At 52.6% G+C, this 26398-nt stretch overlaps 2 protein-coding genes across 4 annotated transcripts in view; one reads left to right on the forward strand and one right to left on the reverse strand.

Annotated features, from left to right (window-relative positions):
* The window catches only part of Lamb3 (laminin subunit beta 3), a 42082-nt gene extending 33091 nt beyond the window's left edge, over positions 1 to 8991 (forward strand). For all 3 annotated transcript variants that reach the window (XM_041635321.1, XM_041635320.1, XM_041635322.1), the window contains exons 17-23: positions 138 to 335; positions 647 to 791; positions 4097 to 4304; positions 4678 to 4819; positions 5166 to 5342; positions 6004 to 6157; positions 8504 to 8991. In XM_041635321.1, coding sequence (XP_041491255.1) covers positions 138 to 335; positions 647 to 791; positions 4097 to 4304; positions 4678 to 4819; positions 5166 to 5342; positions 6004 to 6157; positions 8504 to 8640 — 1161 coding nt within the window. In that variant the 3' untranslated portion in view covers positions 8641 to 8991. The remainder of the gene's footprint in view (positions 1 to 137; positions 336 to 646; positions 792 to 4096; positions 4305 to 4677; positions 4820 to 5165; positions 5343 to 6003; positions 6158 to 8503) is intronic.
* Positions 8992 to 11268: 2277 nt separating this feature from the next.
* Camk1g (calcium/calmodulin dependent protein kinase IG) overlaps positions 11269 to 26398 on the reverse strand; it is a 28151-nt gene continuing 13021 nt past the window's right edge. The window contains exons 5-13 of the mRNA XM_041635526.1: positions 25597 to 25735; positions 24891 to 25014; positions 18395 to 18470; positions 16586 to 16698; positions 15273 to 15351; positions 13504 to 13591; positions 12848 to 13272; positions 12189 to 12304; positions 11269 to 12086 (exon numbers count right to left, since the gene is read on the reverse strand). Coding sequence (XP_041491460.1) covers positions 12214 to 12304; positions 12848 to 13272; positions 13504 to 13591; positions 15273 to 15351; positions 16586 to 16698; positions 18395 to 18470; positions 24891 to 25014; positions 25597 to 25735 — 1135 coding nt within the window. The 3' untranslated portion in view covers positions 11269 to 12086; positions 12189 to 12213. The remainder of the gene's footprint in view (positions 12087 to 12188; positions 12305 to 12847; positions 13273 to 13503; positions 13592 to 15272; positions 15352 to 16585; positions 16699 to 18394; positions 18471 to 24890; positions 25015 to 25596; positions 25736 to 26398) is intronic.

The raw sequence follows: 26398 nt of genomic DNA on the forward strand, positions 1-26398 counted from the left end.
CTGACCCTATGTCTGTGCTGTGCACTCAGGGGTTGCCAAGGAAATGTGGTCCTGGTTGCCATGGAGATGTGTGGCTGTTTCATGTGGGATGGGAGTGGTTGTGGTGTGGCTTCATTGACACCCTCATCTCTCTACAGCTCTGTGGCAGCTCTAGGCAGACACCGTGCACCCCGGGATTGTGCCCTGGAGAGCTGTGCCCCCATGACAATGGCACAGCCTGTGGTTCTCGCTGCATGGGAGCCTTGCCCAGAGCCAGAGGGGCCATCAATATGGCAGGGCAGGTAGCCGAGCAGCTACGGGGCTTTAACTCCCAGCTCCAGCAGACCAGGCAGATGGTAGGTACCACAAAGGATGGGAGCAAGAGGCAGAGAGGGTGGAGTCCCTTGGGCAATTCGGAATTCACACTTGACAGTCAGGAGAACAAAGCCCAGAGATCTTAAAGAGATTTGTCTATGCCCCCCAGCAACTGTAAGGTAGAATTTGGAGCTACTCTCTTGAGATTTCTCTTAAAGTCCTCCATAAATATCATTTGCAAACTGGGCTGGTTGCAGATCCCAAGGGAGAGGATGCCCCATAGATTCCTTGGGAGCTGCCAAGAGGCTCGTCGGGGGTTGTCCTTTTTCTGACCCACGTCGTGTTTCAACAGATTAGGGCAGCTGAGGAGGCAGCGTCCAAGGTCCAATCAGATGCCCAGCGCCTCGAGACCCAGGTGAGCACCAGCCGCATGCAGATGGAAGAGGACGTGCAGCGCACACGGCTTCTCATCCAGCAGGTCCGGGGCTTCCTCACAGGTGAGCTGACTTTCAATCTCTCATCAGCCCCTCCTGCCCATGTCTAGCTCATTAGTCCACCACCTCCTTCCTACCATGCCTGCTGTCCACTGACTCGGCCATATCTCTTGCCTGATCTTTGGCTTTTGATTTTATTGCCTTCTACCCTTTCCCCAACTTCCCCACCTTGCTCTTAGATGAACACGGGCTCCTTTCCTGACCTCTGTCCATCTCTTCTACCGGGTGCCACTTTGACTTTGTCAGGTCCTTGCCCACTGGAGGGTCTGTCACTGATCCTTGCTGGCCTGGGATGAACGGCTCCAAGGTTACAGCTTTAAATGTCACCTCCCTAGAGAGGCCTTCTGTAGTCTCTCTCTGTGTATCCCTCCACTCAGGAATGGCTGTACAGTCCATTCGGAGTGTGCCTCTGGGACAGCAAGGATGGATGCCTGCTTGGTTCATGGGTCTTCTGGCACATATATATGATTGGTGGAATGAATGAGTGGATGAATAAAGAAAGGAGTGGATGGGACAGATCCTTTCTTCAGTGGCCTAGGGGATGAGCTAGGACTCAGGGAACTCAACTCCGGGCAAGCCGTTTCTCTTGACCTTAACTTTCCCTTGAAAACGGAGTCGGTAGTATTCTACAAGTTTTCCCCCAAGAACCGAGTAACTGCTGCAAAATGTGCTTTGACAAATGAAAGGGGCCTCTGGAGTGTGAGTTGTATTATTAGCTCTCGGGTCCCTGCCAGGACTTTGCTTGGCTGGAAGCCTGGTTGATATGAGCTAAGGGCTGGGCACAGCAGTGGTGGCTCATGGCACCACTGCAGTGGTTTTACCCCAAATAGGCCAAAGCTGTCTCCTGGGTGCAGACAGCCCGCCATGCAGGAGCTGTAGTTGGTGCAAGCCTGACTCAGCCCGGGAGGGGTCGACAGAGGCCCCATGACTTAAGCAGGAGGAACCACTGGGAAGTGTGTTATGGGAGTCCCTGGCACAGAAGGACAAAAGGGTAACCAAGGTTTGGGGCTTGAGCAGGCCCTGCTCAGGCTGGGAGGGGCTGACTTCTCTGTGAAGCTTGGGCTCTGCTCCTGGGAGCAGGTGGGAGCTTCCAGGTTCCTCCCCCTTCTCAGCCAGGCTGCACCTCAGATCAGGGCCTGTGATGAGTTCAGGGGCAAAGGGGGCATGGGTCTGAGAGAGGCTTGGTTGTGGGTGGGACCCCTGAGAGTTCTCATAACCACCACTTGGTGGATTCTAGTCTGCAGACCCATGGTAGGCGGTGCCAATCCCAGCTGCTGCTGCCGCAGGAGAGAGTGGGAGGCCCGTGGATGAAGGAGGAGTGTTGCCTTTGTTAGCCCTTCAGGTGGAATTGAGGAAGTTCTCAGGCGGGATTTATGGAGCAGTTCCTAAGTACAGGCAGTGTTTGAGGGACTTTGTATCACATCCCTTAACCCGGGCCACCCTAGCTAAGTACTGCTATTACCTCCAATTCCCGTGTGAGGTGACCTGCCAGAAGGTATCCAGCTGGAGGTGGTGCACACACAAGCACATGCGGGCACACACACACACACACACACACACACACACACACACACTCTCATGGTGCACATGCACATACACACACAAAAGTGCCTCCTTACTTTTGATGTTTTCCCCCCTCTCTGTATTCTCTCCCTTCCATTGCCTCTTCTGACCTGACTAATTTCTCCTCTAAGATGCCTCTCAGGTTTCCCAACCCTCCAGGAAGCCTCCCTGGTCCTGAAGGAGGTGCTTCCCCGTTGCTGGCCCAGTGCACACCCTGCAGGTCACACAGGGTTATGATTTATCTTTTATATGTCCCTCATTCCCACTAAGTCATTTTGAGTCCCACAAGGGCCGGGGCAGAGTCTGACGGGATCTTCGCCCTCACTGCCTGGGCTGTGCATGCCCATGTTTACTGAGACCCCTCTGCCTCAGAACATTATGACTGAGTGGATTGTACACCCAGTCATGCATGCTGCTGCCACCATCGTGAAAAGCATAGGAAGCACCTATGCTGGCTGGGGCTATGATCTTGGCTGGAGGCTTTCTGGGAAAGGTGTCCATTCAGCCCCATTTGGAGAACAAGACTGGGCTCCAGGAAGGGGCAGCGTGTCTAGAGTAGATCCCCATGGAGCTGTGTGTGAGGTGGGAAGGCTTAGTTAAATGACCAGGGCTGCATCTTGAGCTCCCAGGACCTTGAGTGTCTTGCTGCATAACCTGGAGCATCTCATCTCCTTTCTCTCAAGAAGGTCCTTCCTCCTTGTGTGAGGAAGGGCAGGGACGGGCTAGGACCTATGTCACTTGCTGCCTGTGAAGACAAGCTAGTCCCAGAACCCTAGAGGCGTTCAGGCTAGGCTAAACTATCTGGTCGAGTGGACACATATTTCCAGAGTGATATCTGCAGAAGCAGCCGAGAGATGAGAAGGTGTCATTTTTGTACTTGTGTCTTGGGTCTCTCTGAGACTCTTTGTAAAAACTCTGGCTAACTGTTGGTGACATGTCACAGCCCAGGGTGTGTGTGTGTGTGTTGTGTGTGTGTGTGTGTGTGTGTGTGTGTGTGTGTGGAGGTCATTCAAAACATGTCACAGATCAGGAGACTGAACCCAAGAGGCAGGAACAGTGAAGAGCAAGTGCCTTTTCGGTTACTCCTCAAATGCAAAGTCCCTTTGAAGGCCTGAGCTGGAGATCTGGGGACATGAATGGACAAAAACCCAGTCTCTGTCCTCAGGGATTCACACTGAAGCAGGAGAAGGGAGTCAAACCAGGAAGACAAGCATTTCCATGGGGGTGGGGTCACATGCCACAGGCGAGGGCCAACGGCGAATGCTGGTTCTGGATTCCATGGCTAGGATCAGGGCAAAACTTGGTAATCCTTTTCTGCCTTTGTGAACATGAGTACTTGGGCCTGAAGAGGGGGGCAGGGAAGGGGAGGGGTCTTATTGCCAAGGAAGCAGCTCCAATTCCTGGCCGCTCCCTCCCAATTTGGAGCTGATTATGAATGTGCTGCTGGCATTGTTCAGTACCAGCTGCTTGGCACCACCTCCTCCTCCAAGCCCACAGCTTCCTGTGGCACCAGACACTTAGCTGCCACAGCTGTGCCCACATCCCTCCTCCTCTCGGCAGTACACAGGACAGGAATCCTATAGTGTCCCGGAAACACCCTGACCCCAGCAGCAGCAGCAGCAGCAGCAGCACCAGAGAAAGGTGCCTGGGTTTTTCCAGGAGCAGGACTATAGCAGACATCCCCCAGGGATGCTACCCAGCCTGAAGGGGCCTCTAATCTGATGACTTGGTTGGCTGTCTTCCAGACCCTGACACAGACGCAGCCACCATCCAAGAGGTCAGTGAAGCTGTCCTGGCGCTCTGGCTGCCCACAGACTCAGCCACAGTGCTGCGCAAGATGAAAGAGATCCAGGCCATTGCTGCCAGGCTCCCCAATGTGGATCTGGTGCTGTCCCAAACCAAGCAGGACATTGCACGGGCCCGCAGGCTCCAGGCTGAGGCTGAGAAGGCCAGGTATGGCCACTGGCCCCAGTGCCTTCCTAATGGAACTGGGTCCATGTTTACTCCCCAACCTTGTGGCTGGGAGAGGGGGTACAGGGGCTGTAACACGGGGAGGGGGCTTACCATGCCAGGGAAGCTAGGCTATATCTGCAGGGTCCAGGGTACATTTCGTTCACTTGACTTAGTACTTCACACAGGGAGCTCGTGTCCCAAGAGTGCTGTGGGCATCACTGTCATACTCAGCTGTCTCTGGGTGGGTCCTGTGGGGAGAGAGCCAATGCTTTCCCTTGTCTGCCTAAGAGCCATGTTCTCCAGGACTGGTGTGGACTAAGATCATACTCGCTCATTTGGTGCCCACTCATTCCCTTCCCCTTCCTTTACTCAGAAGCCGAGCCCAAGCTGTGGAAGGCCAGGTTGATGATGTGGTTGGGAACCTTCGGCAGGGGACCATGGCTCTGCAGGAAGCTCAGGACACTATGCAGGGCACTGGCCGCTCTCTTCGGCTCATCCAGGAAAGGGTTGCTGAGGTAAGACTTTAGAGGTAACGAACCATTTAGGTACAAGAAGGTGCTAGAATGTGAGCTGGTTAGGTGCCACCTAGTTAGATACACTTGCTGGGCTTTGAGCTGCAGATTTGTCTCACCTGACCAGGATGCAAAAGCAGGGATGGGCTCTGAGCTGCATTGGGTATGAAGTCAGTGGAGCTGGAAAAGGGGAAAACCTGAGTATCACTGGGCAAGGTAGCTTGGAGTCAAAGCATTGTGGTCAGGAAGACTCTGCTCCCTGAAGAGCGAGAGACAAGCTAGGAAAACGAGGTCCCGTGATGCCTGTGAGGCCCAACACTAACCCTGATTCCTCTATCTTTCCCCGAAGGTCCAACAGGTCCTGGTGCCAGCCGAAAGGCTGGTGAGGGGCATGAAGGAGCAGATGAGTGGATTTTGGGCACGGATGGAGAAGCTCCGCCACCAGGCCCAGCAGGAGCAGGCACAGGCAATGCGGGCCCAGAAGCTTGCAGAGGGTGCCAGCAAGCAGGCAATGAGTGCCCAGGAGGTACAAAGAGGGTAGAGTTGTCCCAGGGATGGGGAACCAGAGCTGGACTCCTGAGCAGGAAGGTTACTGCACCTTCTATAAAACCACACAGGACAGAGCCAGAATGGTTCAGCATGGACCCCAAACACAGCCTGAGTCTGAATTCTACCCCTGCTCCTCTGGGTAGCTGGGCAGGATATGAGAGCCATCCTAGACACATTTACAAATGAGACAGTGGCTTGTGCCCAGCTCCAAGTTCATCTATAAAGTACTCCTCTTGATATCCACTCTGGAGCTTGTATCCCAAGTCTCCACCATGGTCAGATGTCCATGGCTTGGACAGACACCCTGGCCACCATGCTAGTTAGAATCAGGACAAAGAAGATCGAAGAGTCCTTTTGGGGTATCAGGTATACCACTTGCTTTACCCAGGGCAGGAACATGGGCATTTGCAATCCCGGTCTAGTGACCAAGTTGTCAACGTACTTTGGTATTAACCTGCCATTTTCTGCCTGGCAAGTATGGAAGGAAAAGACAAAGTGTTAAGACATCCCTTGGGGCTCAGAGGTAGAGCAGTTCAGGCAAACCCAACCCTTGGGGGATACCAGGAGGCTGTGAGCTGATTTGGGCGATGCCAGTTAGCCACTGGCATTTAGGATTTGGGAATGACCTACCTTTCCAGGGCTTCGAGAGACTCAAGCAAAGGTATACAGAGTTGAAGGACCGGCTGGGGCAGAGTCCCATGCTGGGTGAGCAAGGCAGTCGAATCCTGAGCATCAAGACAGAGGCAGAGGAGTTGTTTGGGGAGACCATGGAGATGATGGACAAAATGGAAGGTGAGTATGACCCAGGGACTTTTTAAATTATAGTTTACGTGTGTGCAGTTGTGGGAGTCCACATGTGCGATAGCATATCTGTGGAGGTCAAAGGGCAGCTTGCAGACGTTGCTTGTCAAGTTCAGGTTGTCAGGCATGGTGGTGGTCGCCTTTACCCACAAAGCCATTTCACTGGCCCATCCCATCTGTGTCTCCCAAAACTCATTCCATTGGAACCAAGCCAGCAACGCTAAGAAAATGTGACTAGTTAAGACTCCCTGAGCAGCTAGTACAGCTACAAGACTGCAGGAATGCAGCGAGGTGCCGGTTACATGGCCCGGCCCGGAGAAACTCACAATCCAGTTGGGGTCTTTGCTCCTCAAAACACAGGCTTTGCTATACAGTCACACACGGGTCAGTGATGAGGACACAGATCTCTAGGGGCTCAGAGGACAATCAATGTCAGAGAGGTAAGATCTGAAGAAGGAGGCTTAGGCCTAGGAGAGGCTAGGGGACAATGAAGGACCTCAGGAGGATGGCCATGAGAAGGAAGAGGAGCGTTCTGAGCATGTGACAGTCACCCTGAAGGAGAGGGACGTAGGTGAGGAATCTGAAGGGGGCAGTAGCATGGCTCCTTGCTGCCCCGATGATGAGGGCAGACACCAACTCAGCAGTGAACCATCTAAGGCCATTGGAGGGTTTGGAACGTGGAGACATAGCAATAATAGCCTTAGAAAGGGGACATTCCTAGGAACCTGACAATCTATAGATATGATGGTGGGACCCACTGGTGTGTCCAGGAAATGCCATACACATTATTCCTCTGGATTTCAATAAAAATGGTTGGCAAAATCTCATTTATAACCAGATGAACAGTATAGAAAAGATTAGTTTGGTGAGTTTATGGGGAATTGCTGAGAGGCGTGGCCACAAACCCCAAAGGAGAGCTGGAGGTTGGTTCAGCACTTGTCCTGGCCTTGTCTCGCAATACTGTGTCCACAGATAATAATTTGTTTATCATATCTGAAGATAGCAGATAATACACCAGGAAACAGAATCACCACCCAGATCTAAAATGGTGGGTGGGCTGGAAATGACGTAAGAAGGAAATTATGTAAGCAGGCCCACTGTTTGGGTCTCTATCACTAAACCACGGCTTCGGTGAAGCGCCTCTATGCGTGGCTTATGTCACCGGAAGTACTTTGTAACTGGTAAGTGGTGGCAAGAGCAAGCTGTTCCTCACCTGAAAGAGACTCAAGAGTTCTGAGTCACCGTGAGTTGTTCTAAGTCAGCAGTGTCTTGCTCACTGCCGAAGACTGAACAAACATCGGGCATCCAAACCAACCGGAGGCAACAGCTCAAGGGTGACAGCGGAATGACTTAACCCCTGGTGTGGCCTGGTCGGCTCAGTACACAGCATGGGAGCAGGACTTTACCTACTTAGGATTCACCTTCATGGGATCCTCTGGGACTGGGGTGTGGGGAGCAAGGAACAGAACAGTGGATGTTTAACCTTATAGGTGTTTCCAGTGTCTATCGGCCTGCAATTCCACGTGGAGGTTCACTGGCTGCATATCAGCCCAGGGCCAATGCTGCTGCCCCTGTTGGGGATGGTGAGGGCTACCCCATCTTCAGTAAGATACTGACAGACCTATAGATGTGATGGTGGGACCGGTGTGTCCAAGAAATGCCATACACATGATTCCTCTACATAGGTAGAAGCAAGAAGTGGTCAGATTTGGGCTTCGTGAGAAGGTGACTTCTGACATAGCCAGTGCTGCTCAGTGCTACCCTGTGAGGCAGGCCGCATTCCCTCCCTACCCCCGGCAAAGCCCAGGCTATCACAGTAGAGTAGCGGGGATTCCAGTGTGAGGCCGGGCTGCCTGGGTCACTTGAGAGAACTTTGGTGTGTCTTACCTGGGGATGGTACATGAGCGCCCTGGGGATGGGGAGCAGAACATTTTCCTGGAGTGATACTATAGGGCAAAAAAAGCAAAGAAAGACCCAAGTCGCCTGGCCAGCTTTTTCCAGAATCCATTGGTAGGATTGAGGACTGCTTGCCCTACTTGGATTGCTAATCTTGGGGGCAATCCAGTCTTTCATCACCTTGGAATAACCAGGAGCCTGGATGGAGGAGAGGGTCAGATAAAGGGAAGATGGAGAGAAGGCCTGGTCCTGCCAGGTTTTGCATGGGATGGGGCTGGAGGAGCAGATCATAATTGAGAACGGTCTGCTTCAGTAGTTGACGGCGCTTAGCGGAGACTCTTGTCCTTGCTGCCTCCCAGTTGGGGGAGGGGAAGGACAGACTGGGAGTCCTTTCGTGTCTCACCTTCTGATTCTCCCCCATGGCTGTTCCATCTGCCTCAGACATGGAGTCAGAGCTGCTTCGCGGGAGTCAGGCCATCATGCTACGCTCCGCAGACCTGTCGGGGCTGGAGAAGCGCGTGGAGCAGATCCGCAGTTACATCAATGGGCGTGTGCTCTACTATGCCACCTGCAAGTGACCTGAAGCCCCAGCTTCAGACATATTCCCCTCTGCCTTGGAAGGGCACGCTGGGCGGGGGAGTGTTTCCTAGCCCTAGGACACTTTGATACCATCGATAGCCTCGTCTGGTCACCCTGGGTGTGCTGCTGCTGGGTATCTGACTGCCATTGAGCCGGTGCTTACAGGACCACATTTAAAGGGGAGATGGTGTGTGTGTGTGGGTGCTATCACAGCTGAAGTTACAGCTCGGCTGCACAGTGTGCCCCCCACACCTACTCCTGCCCTCCACTGTGGTAGAAATTGGGATCAACACAAAAACTACACAGAGTGATACAAATACAAAGCCCAATAAAAAAATCTTTGAACAAGAGCCTGGAAACTCAAGAAGAAAAGGATCTGAGTCTGTATTAAGTAACCTCTGTCACCTTTCCTGCCTCCTGTTGAGGTTCCTGTGAACTCAGTCCTGTGGCTTGCTCTGATTACCCAGTCTAGCTCAGTTGGCCTCTGGACTCAGGCAGATTGAGCTCATCTGTCTCGGGATTGGTATCCATCTGTTTCCACTACCTCAGCGTCCTCTGCTCTACCCAGGCAGCGTAGGAGAGGGGAGACTCTAGGTGGCAGTCTGTGGCCTGCGATTGCCAAAGGATGGGGTGGTACAGCAGACCCAGAGACTCTCAGCTTCCGGTGCTGAGAGCGAGGCTTTTGAAGTTGGTCATGTAGATTCAGACGCTCAAGCTGGTGGCATGTTTGGTTTTAATCACCAGCAGCCAGGGCACTGGGCAGCTTGTACATGCTATAGCTTTCATTGTACCCCGTGTCCCTTAAGGCTTGGCAGCTCCCTGGAACTCTTCAGCCACCAGGACACACAGTTTCTTATCCTTGGCTCCTGGAAACCTTTCTCAGCTTTGGCTTCCTGTCTGCTTTTGCTTCGCTGGTGCGACCACTTTATGCAAGGAGGCAGCTGCCTCTCTCCTGCTGTGGTCTTCCTTGGTGCTCCTGCCATCTCTTCCTCGTGTTACCACAGGGGCTGTTTCCCTATTAACGGGGTGAACAGTCTGTAGGAGACGCAGTATCATTGCACAGGCCTCCACATTTGCATGAAGGGCTGTGTCTTGGTCAGTGCTCTATTGCTGAGAAGACAAGCTATGAACAAGACAACTCTATTGAAGAAAAGCGTTTAATTGGGGTTTGCTTACTCTTTTAGAGGTTTAGTCCATTATTGCCATGGTGCGTGGTAGCTGAGAGTTCTACATCCAGATCCAAAGGCAGCAGGAAGAGAGAGAGAAACACTGGGCCTGGCTTGAGCTTTTGAAACCTCAAAGCACACCCTCAGTGATTCATTTCCGCCAGCCAGGCCACACCTACCCCAACAAGGCCACATCTCCTAATCCTTTCAAATAGTGCCTCTTTCCAAGCACTCAAATATATCTGCCTATTGGGGCCATCCTTATTCAAACCACCATAGACTGTGCTTGTACTAATCACAGAGCCTTGTTCTGGGCCAAGTGCTCCTTCTCTGCCCAGCCTCCCAAGTGCTGAGATTATAGATGCATGCCATCAGACCTGGCTTAGATTAACTTCTTGTTCATTATTGACCATTTAAGTTTTTTGGGGGCAGCGTGTCCGGCAAGCCACACATATGGTTTCCATCAGACAAGTGAGGGAAACAAGGCATAGTTACCCATGGTCTCAGTGTGCACAGTCACCCGTGGTCTCAGTGTGCACAGTCACCCGTGGTCTCAGTGTGCACAGTCACCCGTGGTCTCAGTGTGCACAGTCACCTATGGTGATCTCAGTGTGCAGTTACCCATGGTCTCAGTGTGCACAGTCACCCATGGTGATCTCAGTGTGCATAGTCACCCGTGGTCTCAGTGTGCACAGTCACCCGTGGTGATCTCAGTGTGGACTGTCACCCGTGGTCTCAGTGTGCACAGTCACCCGTGGTCTCAGTGTGCACAGTCACCCATGGTGATCTCAGTGTGCACAGTCCCCCGTGGTCTCAGTGTGCACAGTCACCTGTGATCTCAGTGTGCACAGTCACCTATGGTGATCTCAGTGTGCAGTTACCCATGGTCTCAGTGTGCACAGTCACCCATGGTGATCTCAGTGTGCACAGTCACCCGTGGTGATCTCAGTGTGGACTGTCACCTGTGGTCTCAGTGTGCACAATCACCCATGGTCTCAGTGTGCACAGTCACCCGTGGTCTCAGTGTGCACAGTCACCCGTGGTCTCAGTGTGCACAGTCACCCATGGTGATCTCAGTGTGCACATTCACCCGTGGTCTCAGTGTACACAGTCACCCGTGGTGATCTCAGTGTGGTCTGTCACCTGTGGTCTCAGTGTGCACAGTCACCCATGGTCTCAGTGTGCACATTCACCCGTGGCCTCAGTGTGGCTTGTGAGGGCAGAGCTAGCCTCATCTTCATGTTCTAAAGCAGTCATCAACAGAGCAGGAACCATAGCATTCATGGAACCTGATCCAGGGGGTTGAAATGAGTTGGGTGATTCATGTATCCAGGCACTTGGCTTCCAATATATGTTGGCTGCACCAACTTTTAGATGTCCAGGATGGCCCAGCTGTCCATGAGCTCCTTCTGACTTGGATGGAATGAGTAAAGCCTCATAGAGAAAAATATGTACATTTTATTTGAGCACAACACAGAGCATAAAGCTTGAGGGTGTGATGGCAAGAAACACAGACAGACAGAACGATGCACCTGACTTTCAGGGGAGAAGAGGAAGCCAAGGCAGGTGACCTGGCAGACATGAAAACAGTTCCCCGAATTCTTCCTTAGTGGTGTGTGAGGTGTGCGGCTGGGAGAGAAGAGCTCACAGTCCATTGTCTTGGCTTTCTCTCCTCCACCGTGGAGGATGGGCACTGCCGTGCTTCAGAGGCAGGGAGAACTCTGAAGCTTTCTGAGTCTCTGCGCAGTGGGAAGCTAGTCCTGGAGGGAAGGCCTAGAGTGGTGAGTGCCCCCAGGCCTCTGGGAGCAGCCTGGCATTCATGCGAAGAGGCAGGTACTATGGTAATGAGCCCAGTCTGGCTGCTGGCCAGAGGGGCAGGAGTGAGGATGCAGAGCAGGGAGTCGGAGTCAGACTCCTTATGGCTTTGCTTGGAGGAAGTGGCACAGCCTGGCCAGCCCATAAGCTTTTCACAACAAACAACACAAACCCAGATGAGAGCTATCTAGGGACACTGCACAGAGCCACTGCACGAAGGATGAGGGGATGTGGGATGGGAAGGCTGGGAGACCTGGAGGTTGGGATGCCACCGTCCTGCCCCTGGTCTCAGGGAATGTCCATGCCTTGGGGATCCTCTGTGACTTCTCTGAGAGTCTGCCCCAGGCAGCATCAGGCTACTGTTTCAAACCAGTCGCTGCTCCCTCCATCCTGGCTCCACTGCTCTCCGTCCTCCTCCGGGCAGATGCCAGCTTAGGAAGGCAGGGGAGAGTCAGACGAGTCTCCTGAAAAGGGGAGCACTCTGGGTGAGGGGGAGCCCCTCCTTTAATCCTTCTAGACCTCAGTTGCCCTGTTCCCCAGCTTGGTCTGCCAGCCCCAGACCTTACCTGAAAACCTCATGGTCTCCTGGGATCACATGATGAGACACACCCCCGTTTGCCCCGCCCGGCAGTGGGAGTTGCCACCCGCTTTCACCGGTACCATGACCTCCGACTTGAAGTTCCTAGAAAGGAGACACAGTAGAGTCCTTGAATTATCTGAGGCAAGAAGAAAGACAGTCGGTGTTCTTCACACCCAAGACATCTGCCTTGTCACCCTTCTCTGAAGTTCTGGCAGCACAGGCCCTACTATGAAGACCTGAACGGCTCCCTTCTTCCTTCCTGCCCCAGAGAGAGAAGCGCTGGCTGCTCAGAGCATCTAACACCAGCACTTCCCACTTGCACATCTGCCTTTTCCTTTGTTCAGTACTTGGGATTAAATGCAAGTCCTCTACTATAGGGCCGAAGCCTAGCCTGTCTCGCCCGCTAGCCTGCAACAATACCTCTGTGACGTGTTTTATAGATGAGCAAACTTCAAGCCAGAGGTGAGACCTAACTGGTGTCTCTGGCTGGCGGCAGAAGCTTCCCTTGCCTGGGCCAGGAGTTCCTTCCACCCTGTAACTGCTATTAGCCGGCCTGACTTTTGTGTTCACTTTCTTCAGCAAATTGTTCCTGCCCCTCCTGAGCAGATGAGCAGGGTGAGGTTAACTGTCTGTGAGATTACGTACTGTTTTTTGTTGGCCTTTCTGAAGAGGGTGGGCTCGGAGCAGTAGGAGGACTTCCCCTTGTTCCCGATATTTAGACAGCTGGAGCAGCAGCCGCAGGGCCCAGTGGCTAGGGGGCCCTGCTGCATGGGCACCAGGCTACTGCTGATGCGCAGGGAGCCATTGACCAGACAGTTGAGTGAGCGGCCACCAGGAGCTGAAGGCCGGGAGCTGTGCGGGCAGGGCAGTCGGGTCAGTGCAGGAAGGGGTGTGCTTGGGTCCAGGATAGGGGCCTCTGTGATGGCACTGTCATGGGAGCTTGTTCTGGAGACTTCAGGAGCTGGGGATACAGGCGGCCTGTTCTCCACCTCTGGGCGGACACTGGGGCCTTGCAGGTTCATGTGCAGTTTCCTCATGTGGTGCACCACTGCGGCCGCATTGAAGGCTTGCTGAGGAGGCAGGGAGTGTCTGGTTCTGCTCTTGCAGCAGCTTCTGGGTTCCAGCTGCTCCCCGGGGCCTCTGGAAACCAATCTGCCCACAACCCAGCTCACAGAGGGCACAGGGCACTGCTGTTGCCTGGGGAGGGATGCCCTAAGAAACCCGTCCACCTACCCCAGGTGGTCCAGCCTCCCGCGGACCCAGAAAACGCAGGGCACGCTCAGCCTCTGAGCACAGCTCACCCTCCACTTGCTCTTGGCAAAATTCTTCTGAATCTGGAGGCTGACAGATGGGTAGATGTCCCGGTGCAGGGCCGTGTTCCCATCAATCCTGGCATGTAGGAGGGGACTTGACTACCAGGTGGCCCTGACACTCAAGTCAGAAGTTGGACAGGGCTCTGAGCATGCAGGAACAGGTTCAACTGGTAGGATATCCCAGGAGGAGAGTGATTCCAGCAGGAAAGGGCTCCTATATCTCCCTGGGCAGGCCTTAGGGGGCTTGTGCTTTGTCAAAACAAAAGACTTTGAGAACAGTGTTGATAAGCTGTGGTCTTGGGGGCTGTGTGCTCATCACCTGCCATTTGCAAGTGAGGGCTCACAGCTGTGAGCACTGGCGGGCATTCTGTGTGATCCTCAGCAGGGCTGAGTGGGTGCCATCGATCGCAAAATCTCAACTGTCGGTCACCTGTCCCTTTACATCACAGAGCAACCTGTAACCGCTCCTCTTGGCTCAGTCTGTGCGGGGATACCCTCTGCAAAACCACCTTAAGCAGGCCGTGCCTTGCTCTTCGGCTTCTTAGTCACCTGTCTCTAAGAGTTCCTGAGGCACCTGACATGTGCATGATACTGGTACAACCACCAGGGGACCAGAAATAAGTGAGAGAGATGGGGACATGGTTGCCAGGAGCCTCTACTCTAGCTGTGTTGTATCTCATGCCATGGGCCAGAGCTATGTAATTAAAAGGAGAAATGGAAGGTCTGCATGGACTGAGAAGTCGGGGCTTCTGTGCAGGGATCTGGATCCCACAGGAGGCATGGAAGTCAAGAGTATTGGGAGCTGTGAACCCGCAGATCCTGAATTTCTGGTAAACAACTTGTTTTCCTCTGCTCTGAGACAGCCTGCAGCTGCTCTGAGCACGAGACCCTCAGGAGTTCCCGATGGCAGGAGAGTGGTTTCTGGTGGGTTTGGCTGGGGCTTGGCTATCCGTTAAGGATCCCTATATAAGCTGCCCCTGGACACACTAAAGGGGGCATTCCTGTTTCAAGGATGACCCGTGTCTCTGTCTGTGTGTCTTTGTGTGTTTCAATCTCCAGCCCCTTGCCTGGTTCACGAACTGTATAGTAGCACATGGAGCGCAGACGGTCACGGTGCACTACAAAGAGAAGGGGTATTTTCTGTGGTGATCAAAGGTGTGGTAAAGAACAAGCCTGCAGTGAGGGTGTGGGGAAGCAGGAAGAGAGGTCTAGCTCTGGATCCTCTCTGGATCAGAGATGGTTGGCTAGAATCGGGGACACTGGAGAAAGAAGCCTGGATAAGATCAGAGAATGCCTGGAGAGGCAAAGGACCTTGTCCTTGCTGTGGAAGGAGGTGGGACAAGTGTGAGGACTGGGAGTGATATGAAACGGCAGTGCCTCAAGAGTTACCTGTCTTATCAAGTCACATCACTCGCACACACGCACGCACACTACTATCCAGAATCAGGGATTGACCTAGGCATGCCCTCTACCAGAAACATGCTCCTTAGGACAGGTTGGCTTTGTGGTAGCTAGCAGTCAGCATTTTACCATGTGGGAGCTGACACCTAGCCTGAAGAATGAACCCTTGACCTTGGCCTCTGGAAGTGATTAGAGCAGGTCATTGGCCCCCACATGTCAGTCTACTGGCTCCTTGGGCCTGATGAACATGTGTGTGTTTCCTGGGTGCCTCAGCACTGGCCTTGATGTCTGGGAGATCTTGGGAGTTGTTGGGAAGCAGGAGAAAGGAGACAGAGCCCACCCCACGTCTCACTCACCAGGGGTGCCTTAGGGCCTTCTCGCAGGTGTACCGTTCATTTGGGTCCTTCTCCAGCAGATGGCAAATAAAGTCCTTGGCTAAGGGGAATCAGAGGCTCAGTTAAGGACCAGATTTCATGACTGATAGAAATTCACTTCCGGGCTGGTGGGTGGCAGTGAAGGCATCAGCTAATCTTGCAAAGAGGCAGTTTTAAGTCTTAAAGCAAGGAGAGGAAAAAATCCAAACCACCTAACGGCCCACCACAAGCCACCGAGAAGAGAGCTCCAGGCAGCCTCACCCACACACACAGGGGAACCTTGCCAGTCACGTCACACAATGTGCCTGCACACTATGTGCGTGCAATTGCCAGTAAACACGTGGGCTAACACGTGAGTGCTAGCTTTTCCATCTCCAACTACCACTTACCAGGCCCTACAAGCATGCATGCCCCATTTCTCACATACAGAATGCATGCTGCCTTCTCCACCAAATAGCATGTGTGCTCCCTTCTTACACACAACATGCATACCACCTTCTCTCCCAGCATGCATACCCTGCCCTCTCTCCTGCCCAGCATGCATACCCTGCCCTCTCTCCTGCCCAGCATGCATACCCTGCCCTCTCTCCCGCTCAGCATGCGTGCCCTGCCCTCTCTCCTGCCCAGCATGCGTGCCCTGCCCTCTCTCCTGCCCAGCATGCGTGCCCTGCCCTCTCTCCTGCCCAGCATGCGTGCCCTGCCCTCTCTCCTGCCCAGCATGCGTGCCCTGCCCTCTCTCCTGCCCAGCATGCATACCCTGCCCTTTCTCCTGCCCAGCAAGTGTGCCCTGCCTTCTTTCCTGTCCAGCATGCATACCCTGCCCTCTCTCCTGCCCAGCATGCGTGCCCTGCCCTCTCTCCTGCCCAGCATGCATGCCCTGCCCTCTCTCCTGCCCAGCATCCATGCCCTGCCCTCTCTCCTGCCCAGCATCCATACCCTGCCCTCTCTCCTGCCCTGTCTTTTCTCCTGCCCAGCATGCATGCTGCCTTATTTCACACGAGGGTCTGTTTTGTCCTGTTACCTAACACCAGGTTGTGTCCCCTGCCTATAACCCTTCTCTCTGCCGGACTTTCCACTCCTGGCCTCTCACCTGACCCACACCCCTCCTCACCCTCTCCCTAGGCACCGTGCCTTCTTCCGGGAAAGCAAGAGCAGGGGTCCTAGCTTCAAATGCTTCACCTTTGAACCAGTTAAAGACTTCTATACTCTCTCTGGCAGCTTCTTCTGTATGAGTCCCGGGGACCGTCAACTACATTAAGATATTTTTCTTTTGCAGCCTCTGCCTTCGCACTCACCTGACTCAGAAATGTCATCCCAGAACGGAGACTCAAACTCATAGTAGCCTTCTTTGATCTTCTCAAAAAGTTTTGATTCCGTTTCTTCATAGAAAGGAGGATACCCGCACAACCTGCAGGGAGACAGGAAGGGGAGAGTCGGCTAGACATTCCCTCTTCCCTGGACCAACTTCTCTTTCTTCCAGCCTCCCACTGTACACATTCATAGTCAATGAGGCTCTCAGACCAGCAGTGTGACTAAAGATTCATCATTCAGAACGGGAAGGTCCCATAGAGCACAGGCAGAGCTGAGGCCAGAAGAGGAGTCTCTGGAAGGACCCTATGCAGGACATTTGCCCACTGAGCCCTTACGTCCTTTGGCTCTTGGGTGATCTCTACAGAGCACCCTTAAGTAGGATAGGGAACATTACAAGGATGTTTTGGTCTACTTTTTGAGACAAGGGTTTTATATAGCCCAAGTTAATTTCAAACTTCTATATAGCTAAGGATGACCTCGAACTTCCACTTCTCCTGCCTCTATCTCCCGAGTACTAGGATTACATTTCTCACATACAGGATGCATAACCAGGTTTTATTTTCCAAAAGGATGCTTTATTTTATATGCTTATCTGTGTCTGTGTGTCACACATACACAGGTATGTGCAGAGGCCAGAAGAGGACGTCGGATCCCCCTGGAGCTCGAGTTACTAGTCCAATGTGTGTTTTCTGGAAAAGCAGCAAGTGTTCTTAACTTCTGAGTTTACTCTCTCCAAGCCCCTTCTCGCCACTCAGTTTTATACTGTGCTGTGATTGAACTCAGGGCTTCATGCACGTTAGGCAGGGCCTTTACCAACTGAGCTCCATCGCCAGGTCCCACCTAGCCTAGGGGACAACTCAGGCAGATGTTATTTAAGTAAATGAGTTAGAGCATTATTTAACGGAATCCACACTAAGAGGCAAGGGTTATTCCCTAAGAACAAAGCTGGCTGCTATGGTGGGGGATGCTGGATTGGGAAGGCCAGGAAAGGGAGTGCCCGATCGTCTGTGGACGTGCCTGGGAAACTCGTTCACGATGTTGCCTTTGCCTGGTGTCACTGCTGGGTGTAGGGAGCAGAGATGCTTCAGCCTGCCTTGTTTCTAAGCCGTGACCTCTCATTTTCTGCTGGTTCCACAGAGTGGCTGGAACTCAGCAGAGTCCCACAGAGGGTGGGACTACAGAGCCCGAATGAGGGTAGTCCAGGGGGCTGAAGAGTTAGTGCATGCTGGCTTCTGTTCATGGCTTAGAGGTCAGGGGACGTGTGTGTGTATGTGTGTGTGTGTGTACAATCTGTGTGTGTATATACATAGTGAGCTTGTGTGTGTACATGAGTGAACATGTGTGTCTACATAAGGAAGAGTATGTCTGTACATAAGTGAGTGTGTGTACATAAATGAGCTTGTGTATGTACATGAGTGAACGTGTGTAGGTACATAGTGAGCTTGTATGTGTACAAGAGTGAACATGTATATGTACATAAGTGAGCATGTGTGTACATAAGTAGGAGTATGTCTGTACATAAGTGAGTGTGTGTATACATAAGTGAGTGTGTGTGTACATAAGTGAGCTTGTGTGTGTACATAAGTGAGCTTGTGTGTGTACATAAGTGAGTGTGTGTATACATAAGTGAGCTTGTGTGTGTATATAAGTGAGCGTGTGTGTGTACATAAGTAGGAGTATGTGTGTACACAAGTGAGCTTGTGTGCCTGTGCTTACACATGCATACACAGATCCTGAGGGAAGAAGAGGTGAGCAGACCCTGAGACCGACCACGGACGGCAGCTTTTACTCACAGAATGTATGTGATGACACCGATGGACCAGCAGTCCACAGCCTTACTGTAGGGCTTCTGGGCCAGCACTTCTGGAGCTGTAGGAAATTAATGGTAGGTTCAGGGCTAGGGACAAGAGAGGAGGCCAGAGACAGGAGTAGAGGACAGGAAAAGGGATGGGAGTCGGGGATGGGAGAGTAAGGTAGGGAGCATCTGTGAGACTGAAAACTCTCCAAAGGCAGGGACTGTATCTCCCCACGCAGACTCTGAGAGGAGAGACTTGTTCCTCCATCAGTCCGGGAGTCTCCATAAGCTGTGTATGACTCCTCATCAGCAGACTCTGAGAGGAGAGACTTGTTCCTCCATCAGTCCGGGAGTCTCCATAAGCTGTGTATGACTCCTCGTCAGCAGACTCTGAGAGGAGAGACTTGTTCCTCCATCAGTCCGGGAGTCTCCATAGCTGTGTATGACTCCTCGTCAGCAGACTCTGAGAGGAGAGACTTGTTCCTCCATCAGTCCGGGAGTCTCCATAGCTGTGTATGACTCCTCGTCAGCCTGGAGGGCTCAGCCTTGTCGCTCCCATCAGACTAAGAACTCTCTGAGAGGGTCTGTCTCTGCTCACATGGGGGACCCTCTGACAGCAACACCTGTCTCTGCTCACATGGGGGACCCTCTGACAGCAACACCTGTCTCTGCTCACATGGGGGACCCTCTGACAGCAACACCTGTCTCTGCTCACATGGGGGACCCTCTGACAGCAACACCTGTCTCTGCTCACATGGGGGACCCTCTGACAGCAACACCTGTCTCTGCTCACATGGGGGACCCTCTGACAGCAACACCTGTCTCTGCTCACATGGGGGACCCTCTGACAGCAACACCTGTCTCTGCTCACATGGGGGACCCTCTGACAGCAACACCTGTTCATGCTCACATGGGGGACCCTCTGACAGCAACACCTGTCTCTGCTCACATGGGGGACCCTCTGACAGCAACACCTGTCTCTGCTCACATGGGGGACCCTCTGACAGCAACACCTGTCTCTGCTCACATGGGGGACCCTCTGACAGCAACACCTGTCTCTGCTCACATGGGGGACCCTCTGACAGCAACACCTGTCTCTGCTCACATGGGGGACCCTCTGACAGCAACACCTGTCTCTGCTCACATGGGGGACCCTCTGACAGCAACACCTGTTCATGCTCACATGGGGGACCCTCTGACAGCAACACCTGTCTCTGCTCACATGGGGGACCCTCTGACAGCAACACCTGTCTCTGCTCACATGGGGGACCCTCTGACAGCAACACCTGTCTCTGCTCACATGGGGGACCCTCTGACAGCAACACCTGTTCATGCTCACATGGGGGACCCTCTGACAGCAACACCTGTCTCTGCTCACATGGGGGACCCTCTGACAGCAACACCTGTCTCTGCTCACATGGGGGACCCTCTGACAGCAACACCTGTCTCTGCTCACATGGGGGACCCTCTGACAGCAACACCTGTCTCTGCTCACATGGGGGACCCTCTGACAGCAACACCTGTCTCTGCTCACATGGGGGACCCTCTGACAGCAACACCTGTCTCTGCTCACATGGGGGACCCTCTGACAGCAACACCTGTCTCTGCTCACATGGGGGACCCTCTGACAGCAACACCTGTTCGTGCTCACATGGGGGACCCTCTGACAGCAACACCTGTTCATGCTCACATGGGGGACCCTCTGACAGCAACACCTGTCTCTGCTCACATGGGGGACCCTCTGACAGCAACACCTGTCTCTGCTCACATGGGGAACTCTCTGACAGCAACACCTGTCTCTGCTCACATGGGGGACCCTCTGACAGCAACACCTGTCTCTGCTCACATGGGGGACCCTCTGACAGCAACACCTGTTCATGCTCACATGGGGGACCCTCTGACAGCAACACCTGTCTCTGCTCACATGGGGGACCCTCTGACAGCAACACCTGTCTCTGCTCACATGGGGGACCCTCTGACAGCAACACCTGTCTCTGCTCACATGGGGGACCCTCTGACAGCAACACCTGTCTCTGCTCACATGGGGGACCCTCTGACAGCAACACCTGTTCATGCTCACATGGGGGACCCTCTGACAGCAACACCTGTCTCTGCTCACATGGGGGACCCTCTGACAGCAACACCTGTCTCTGCTCACATGGGGGACCCTCTGACAGCAACACCTGTCTCTGCTCACATGGGGGACCCTCTGACAGCAACACCTGTCTCTGCTCATATGGGGGACCCTCTGACAGCAACACCTGTCTCTGCTCACATGGGGGACCCTCTGACAGCAACACCTGTTCATGCTCACATGGGGGACCTTCTGAGAGCAACACCTGTCTTTGCTCACATGGGGGACCCTCTGACAGCAACACCTGTTCATGCTCACATGGGGGACCCTCTGACAGCAACACCTGTTCATGCTCACATGGGGGACCCTCTGAGAGCAACACCTGTCTTTGCTCACATGGGGGACCCTCTGACAGCAACACCTGTTCATGCTCACATGGGGGACCCTCTGACAGCAACACCTGTTCATGCTCACATGGGGGACCTTCTGAGAGCAACACCTGTCTTTGCTCACATGGGGGACCTCTGACAGCAACACCTGTTCATGCTCACATGGGGGACCCTCTGACAGCAACACCTGTTCATGCTCACATGGGGGACCCTCTGACAGCAACACCTGTCCACCTGTCTTTGCTCACATGGGGGACCCTCTGACAGCAACACCTGTCTCTGCTCACATGGGGGACCCTCTGACAGCAACACCTGTCTCTGCTCACATGGGGGACCCTCTGACAGCAACACCTGTCTCTGCTCACATGGGGGACCCTCTGACAGCAACACCTGTCTCTGCTCACATGGGGGACTCTCTGACAGCAACACCTGTCTCTGCTCACATGGGGGACCCTCTGACAGCAACACCTGTCTCTGCTCACATGGGGGACCCTCTGACAGCAACACCTGTTCATGCTCACATGGGGGACCCTCTGACAGCAACACCTGTCTCTGCTCACATGGGGGACCCTCTGACAGCAACACCTGTCTCTGCTCACATGGGGGACCCTCTGACAGCAACACCTGTCTCTGCTCACATGGGGGACTCTCTGACAGCAACACCTGTCTCTGCTCACATGGGGGACCCTCTGACAGCAACACCTGTCTCTGCTCACATGGGGGACCCTCTGACAGCAACACCTGTTCATGCTCACATGGGGGACCCTCTGACAGCAACACCTGTTCATGCTCACATGGGGGACCCTCTGACAGCAACACCTGTCTCTGCTCACATGGGGGACCCTCTGACAGCAACACCTGTCTCTGCTCACATGGGGGACCCTCTGACAGCAACACCTGTCTCTGCTCACATGGGGGACCCTCTGACAGCAACACCTGTCTCTGCTCACATGGGGGACCCTCTGACAGCAACACCTGTCTCTGCTCACATGGGGGACCCTCTGACAGCAACACCTGTCTCTGCTCACATGGGGGACCCTCTGACAGCAACACCTGTTCATGCTCACATGGGGGACCCTCTGACAGCAACACCTGTCTCTGCTCACATGGGGGACCCTCTGACAGCAACACCTGTCTCTGCTCACATGGGGGACCCTCTGACAGCAACACCTGTCTCTGCTCACATGGGGGACCCTCTGACAGCAACACCTGTCTCTGCTCACATGGGGGACCCTCTGACAGCAACACCTGTCTCTGCTCACATGGGGGACCCTCTGACAGCAACACCTGTTCGTGCTCACATGGGGGACCTTCTGAGAGCAACACCTGTCTTTGCTCACATTGGGGGACCCTCAGGATAAGGATCACCCGAAAGACCCTCGGGATAAGGACCTGTCTCTGCCTTTGGAGCAGGGATCGGCAGGGTGGTGTGGGCTCTCCTCCACTGCAACAGGAGCCCTGTGAAGCAGAGGCTCCGTTTTCTGGTCACCTATGGAAGCTCCAAGAAAGTGGCAGAAACTTGCTCACCTATCTCTGGGCACCTGCCTAGGGCAGGAACTTGAGGGCTCTGTAAGGCCATTGACCATGCCTCCCTCAGATTGGGAGAGCCAAGCAGACAGAGCTGCCTTCTGAGGGCACCCCAGTATTGAGTTTAGTATCCATAGACTCCCACACCTTTAGGTGAATGACTAACTCCCTATGGGGGAGAGAGCAAGTTCTTTCTGGGAGTCTGGGCTCCAATTTTCCCAAGTCCATCAGGTGGTTGCTGCCTAAATAGAGAATATTCTCTTTCCTCCTCCTCCTCCTCTCAGGTCCAAGGACTGCGATCATCAAGTGCCCAGTTGGTTCTTCTCTTTTCAGGAGTTCTGGGGGCTGGAAGGGCAAAATGTCCAGCTTATGCCACTCCTGTCTGTTTCCCAGAGTTACATGAGGTGCCCATACCCCTTGGGTCCAAACTCATCATCATGCGGATACAGACTCCTAGCAGTTGGGTCGTCTAGTGTAGGGGGAAAAGGAGGGAGTGCTCCACCCCTTAGCTCTCTGCCAATCTCAGGTTGTGATGGTGGCAGCGTATGCCCGGAGGTACTATTGGAAGGGCTCAGGGCAGGTTCTGCAGAGAGCGGGATTAGAGAGGCAAATGGACTGGTCAAGGGCTCAGTAGACAGTCCCCGGGGATGAACCAGTACACACACAGTCACTTTTCTCCGTGAATTATATCACAGTTGTGCTGGTTGACTTAACACAAGTTAGAGCTACTTAGGGAGAGGCACATCAGTTGAGGAGCTGCCTCCAGCAGATTGGCCTGTGGGTAGGGTGTGTGGGGCACTCTATTGATTTAGGGTTGATGTGAGATGAGGAGCCCAATCCATTGTGGTTGGTGCTGCCAACCACTGGGCAAGTGGTCCTGTGTGGTATAAAAAGCAGGCTGGGCAAGCACTCTTCCATGGCCTCGGCTTCAGTTCCTGCCTTGAGCACCTGCCCTGACTTCTCTGGATGGGCCGTGTCAGAATGTGTAAGCCAAATAAAACTTTTCCTGTCTTAGGTTTGTTTCTGTCAGTGTTTTATCATAGCTGTGGAGAAGGCTAGAAACTGGTGCCAGAAAAAGTGGGGGTGTTGCTGTGACAGAACTGATCGTGGGGTAGATTGTGGAGGGCTTTAGGGCATTGGGCTTGAGAAGACCATCGAATGCTCAGAGATTAGTTTGCTATTATGGGACCTTAAAAGAGAACTGTCAAGAGGTGTACAAATGATGGAGGCCTGACTTGTGAAGTTTCAGGGAAGTAAATACTACCAGGGCTGTATGTGAGATATTTTGAATTAAGAATCCACGGCATGAGGTCAACTGGAGCTGAAAAATGAGCTGAGATTAGATTTAAGCTCAATAGTGCTTAAATTTCCTGGGAACTGTTTCTTCAGGGTCAGCACCCAGAAGCGGTAGTCTGGGTACATCTGACTGCACATCGAGCTGGTGGCAGAACTTGGCAGATAATGTAGAAGAGTCTGCCACACATTACTGGTTTTGAAAGCATGAATGGATCATGGAGAGCAGCTCAGGATTGGCACTGCATGTTGGTGTTGGAGGCCAGGAGAGGCTGAAGGTGCAGCTTCATTGCAGTAGATACCTCAGGAAAACACAGATTCCAGGAGTGTGGAATGGCCACCAAGGATGGCAACAGCTATGGAGTACAGTTGGCTTGAGTCTACGGGACAAACTGTTTGTGATGTGCATAGCAGAGCCAGGGAAATGAGCTGTCCAAGCCCATTGGAGCTAAGAAAGCAATGAATCCCAAATGTCAACACTGATCTATTTACTTTGTTAGATTCTGGTTTTGCTTTGCTTTAATTGAAACTGTATTCTGATTCTCTCTTGGAGTAAGGAAGTATTCAACTTGTTTTGTATTTTACAGGAAGCTCAGTTAAGAGACTGGAAATTTTTTAAGAAGATGTTGAACTTTTAAAGTGTTGAAAATTTTAAAGGCTGTGTTTAATGTATTCTTAACATGTTATCTTGGGAACAAACAAGAAAGTAAAGGTTACAGTTTAACAGTTCCATAGCTGTGTTTCAAACTGACATGGTATCAATGGTGCTAGGGAGTTTATGTCAACTTAACACAAGCTAGAGCTATCTAGGAAGAAGGAACCTCAGTAAAGGAATTGTTGCCATCAGATTGGCCTGTGAGCAAGTCTATGGTATATTTTTCATACTTAATAATTGATTTGGGAGGACCCAGCCCTCCGTGGGCTGTGTCATCTCTGAGCAAGTGATCTGGGCTGTAGAGGAAAGGGAGGTGAGCAAGCCATGGGGAGCAAGCCAGTAAGCAGCATTCCTCCATGGCCTCTGCTTCACTTCCTGTTTCCTATTTCCTTCCTGGGTTCCCACGTTGACTTTACCTACACGCTATAAGATATAAGACGAAATAACCCCTGTCCTCTTCTGGTCCTGATGTTTACCACACACAGCCACAAAAAGCAAACTAAAACACTCGTGGTTGAACAAACACACGGCCAGCTTCTGCAGCTCCTGGACTCACCCACGTAGCCTGGGGTCCCACAGGCTGTGGACATAACTCCATTCTGCTCCATCTTAGATAGACCGAAGTCAGTGATCATGATCTTGGAGTTCTCCTCAGGGGTGAGGTACAGCAGGTTCTCAGGCTACAGAAGATACACAGCATATGAAGGAACCATCTGAACGGTGTTCCGGTCCTTCTTGATATGGGGTTTTCTGGGACGCTAAGCCCTGGGCTCCCAATTCAGAGGCCACAACCCCTTTGTCTATTCTTTTCTACTTTCCTTCTATCTGCACCTTTTCTCAGGATCCAAAATCTCTGTATCTTGCTTATGGTCCTGGCTTTGCTCACCTCTCCCCATTCCCAACTACTCTAAACTGCATTTTGCAGGACCAAACCCTTGGCTAATTGTCTGTTATCTCCCAAAGCCTATTGTGGTGCCTGTTTAGACCCTTAGTGAGTGTTTGTTATGCTTGAATTTGACTGGCTGTGAGGTATTTTGACATCTTAATGGGGAGAGCATTCAAAAGGCTCTTAAAAAGTCTAAGGCATAGCTGAACAATGATCATCTATGATCAGCATAAGGAATCTTAGAGCAGAAGTGGCCTTTTGAGCCCAACCAGGCCAACATTCCCTGAGAGTTCTACTTCCCAGTCTGATGCAGCACCATGAGGCTCACTCGGCTTTCCTGACATGCGTTTCCCACCCAGCACTCTTGCCCTGTCACCTTGAGGTCTCTGTGGACGATGCCATTCTCATGGAGGTATTTCACTGCCGACAAGACCTGCTGGATGACCAGGCTGGCATCTTTCTCTGTGTAGACACCACGCTCCAGGATCCGGTCAAAAAGCTCACCCCCAGAAACACTGTAGATGCAAGAATCTGATTCTGTATCAGGTCAAATGGCAAGCACTTCTCTGTAGCCATGGGCTGTAAGCACGGGCAGACACCCTGAATTGAGATTTGAGGGTGCAGGAAGGCACTCTTCTGCCTCAGAATATTCCCTCTGGGTGTTTAGGATGATCACTAGGGACCATTTCTTTGGTTCAAGCGTCGGTTGTTCTCTTTCTGGAAGCTTTAGTATAGTTCAAACGGCCTTGGTTAGAGTGCCTGGAAAAGCTAGGCATTCCTTCCTATGGATACCAACGGTCTTTGCTTTCTTGGGACACAAGAAACCATTATAACACAGAGAGGTGACTCAAAATTGGACAAAGTGTGAAAATGAGATTAATTATGCATACCTTTGTAACAAAACTTCCTTCCCCTTTAGGGAAACTGGGCAACCTATGGCTGCAGTTTCAGATAGGGACAAAGGAGTATTTCGAAACTTGAATGGTATGGGAAATGAAGATTTTGGAGCTTAAAAATCAAGCCTGCCCCTCCATTATCTTTGATATCATCTATACTATGTTTCTAGAAGTTTCTGGCCAGTACTCGAATGTGAGGGCCAGAGAAGTCACTGTCTCCAGGGAAAGACTGTGTTTCCTTGAGTATATTCTTAATATTTCTAGATATCATGTTGAAACCCG

The sequence above is a fragment of the Microtus oregoni genome, unplaced genomic scaffold, assembly GCF_018167655.1.
Source record: "Microtus oregoni isolate MIOR12 unplaced genomic scaffold, Mior012 000047F_ref0000412, whole genome shotgun sequence".
NCBI classification, from domain to species: Eukaryota; Metazoa; Chordata; class Mammalia; order Rodentia; family Cricetidae; genus Microtus; species Microtus oregoni.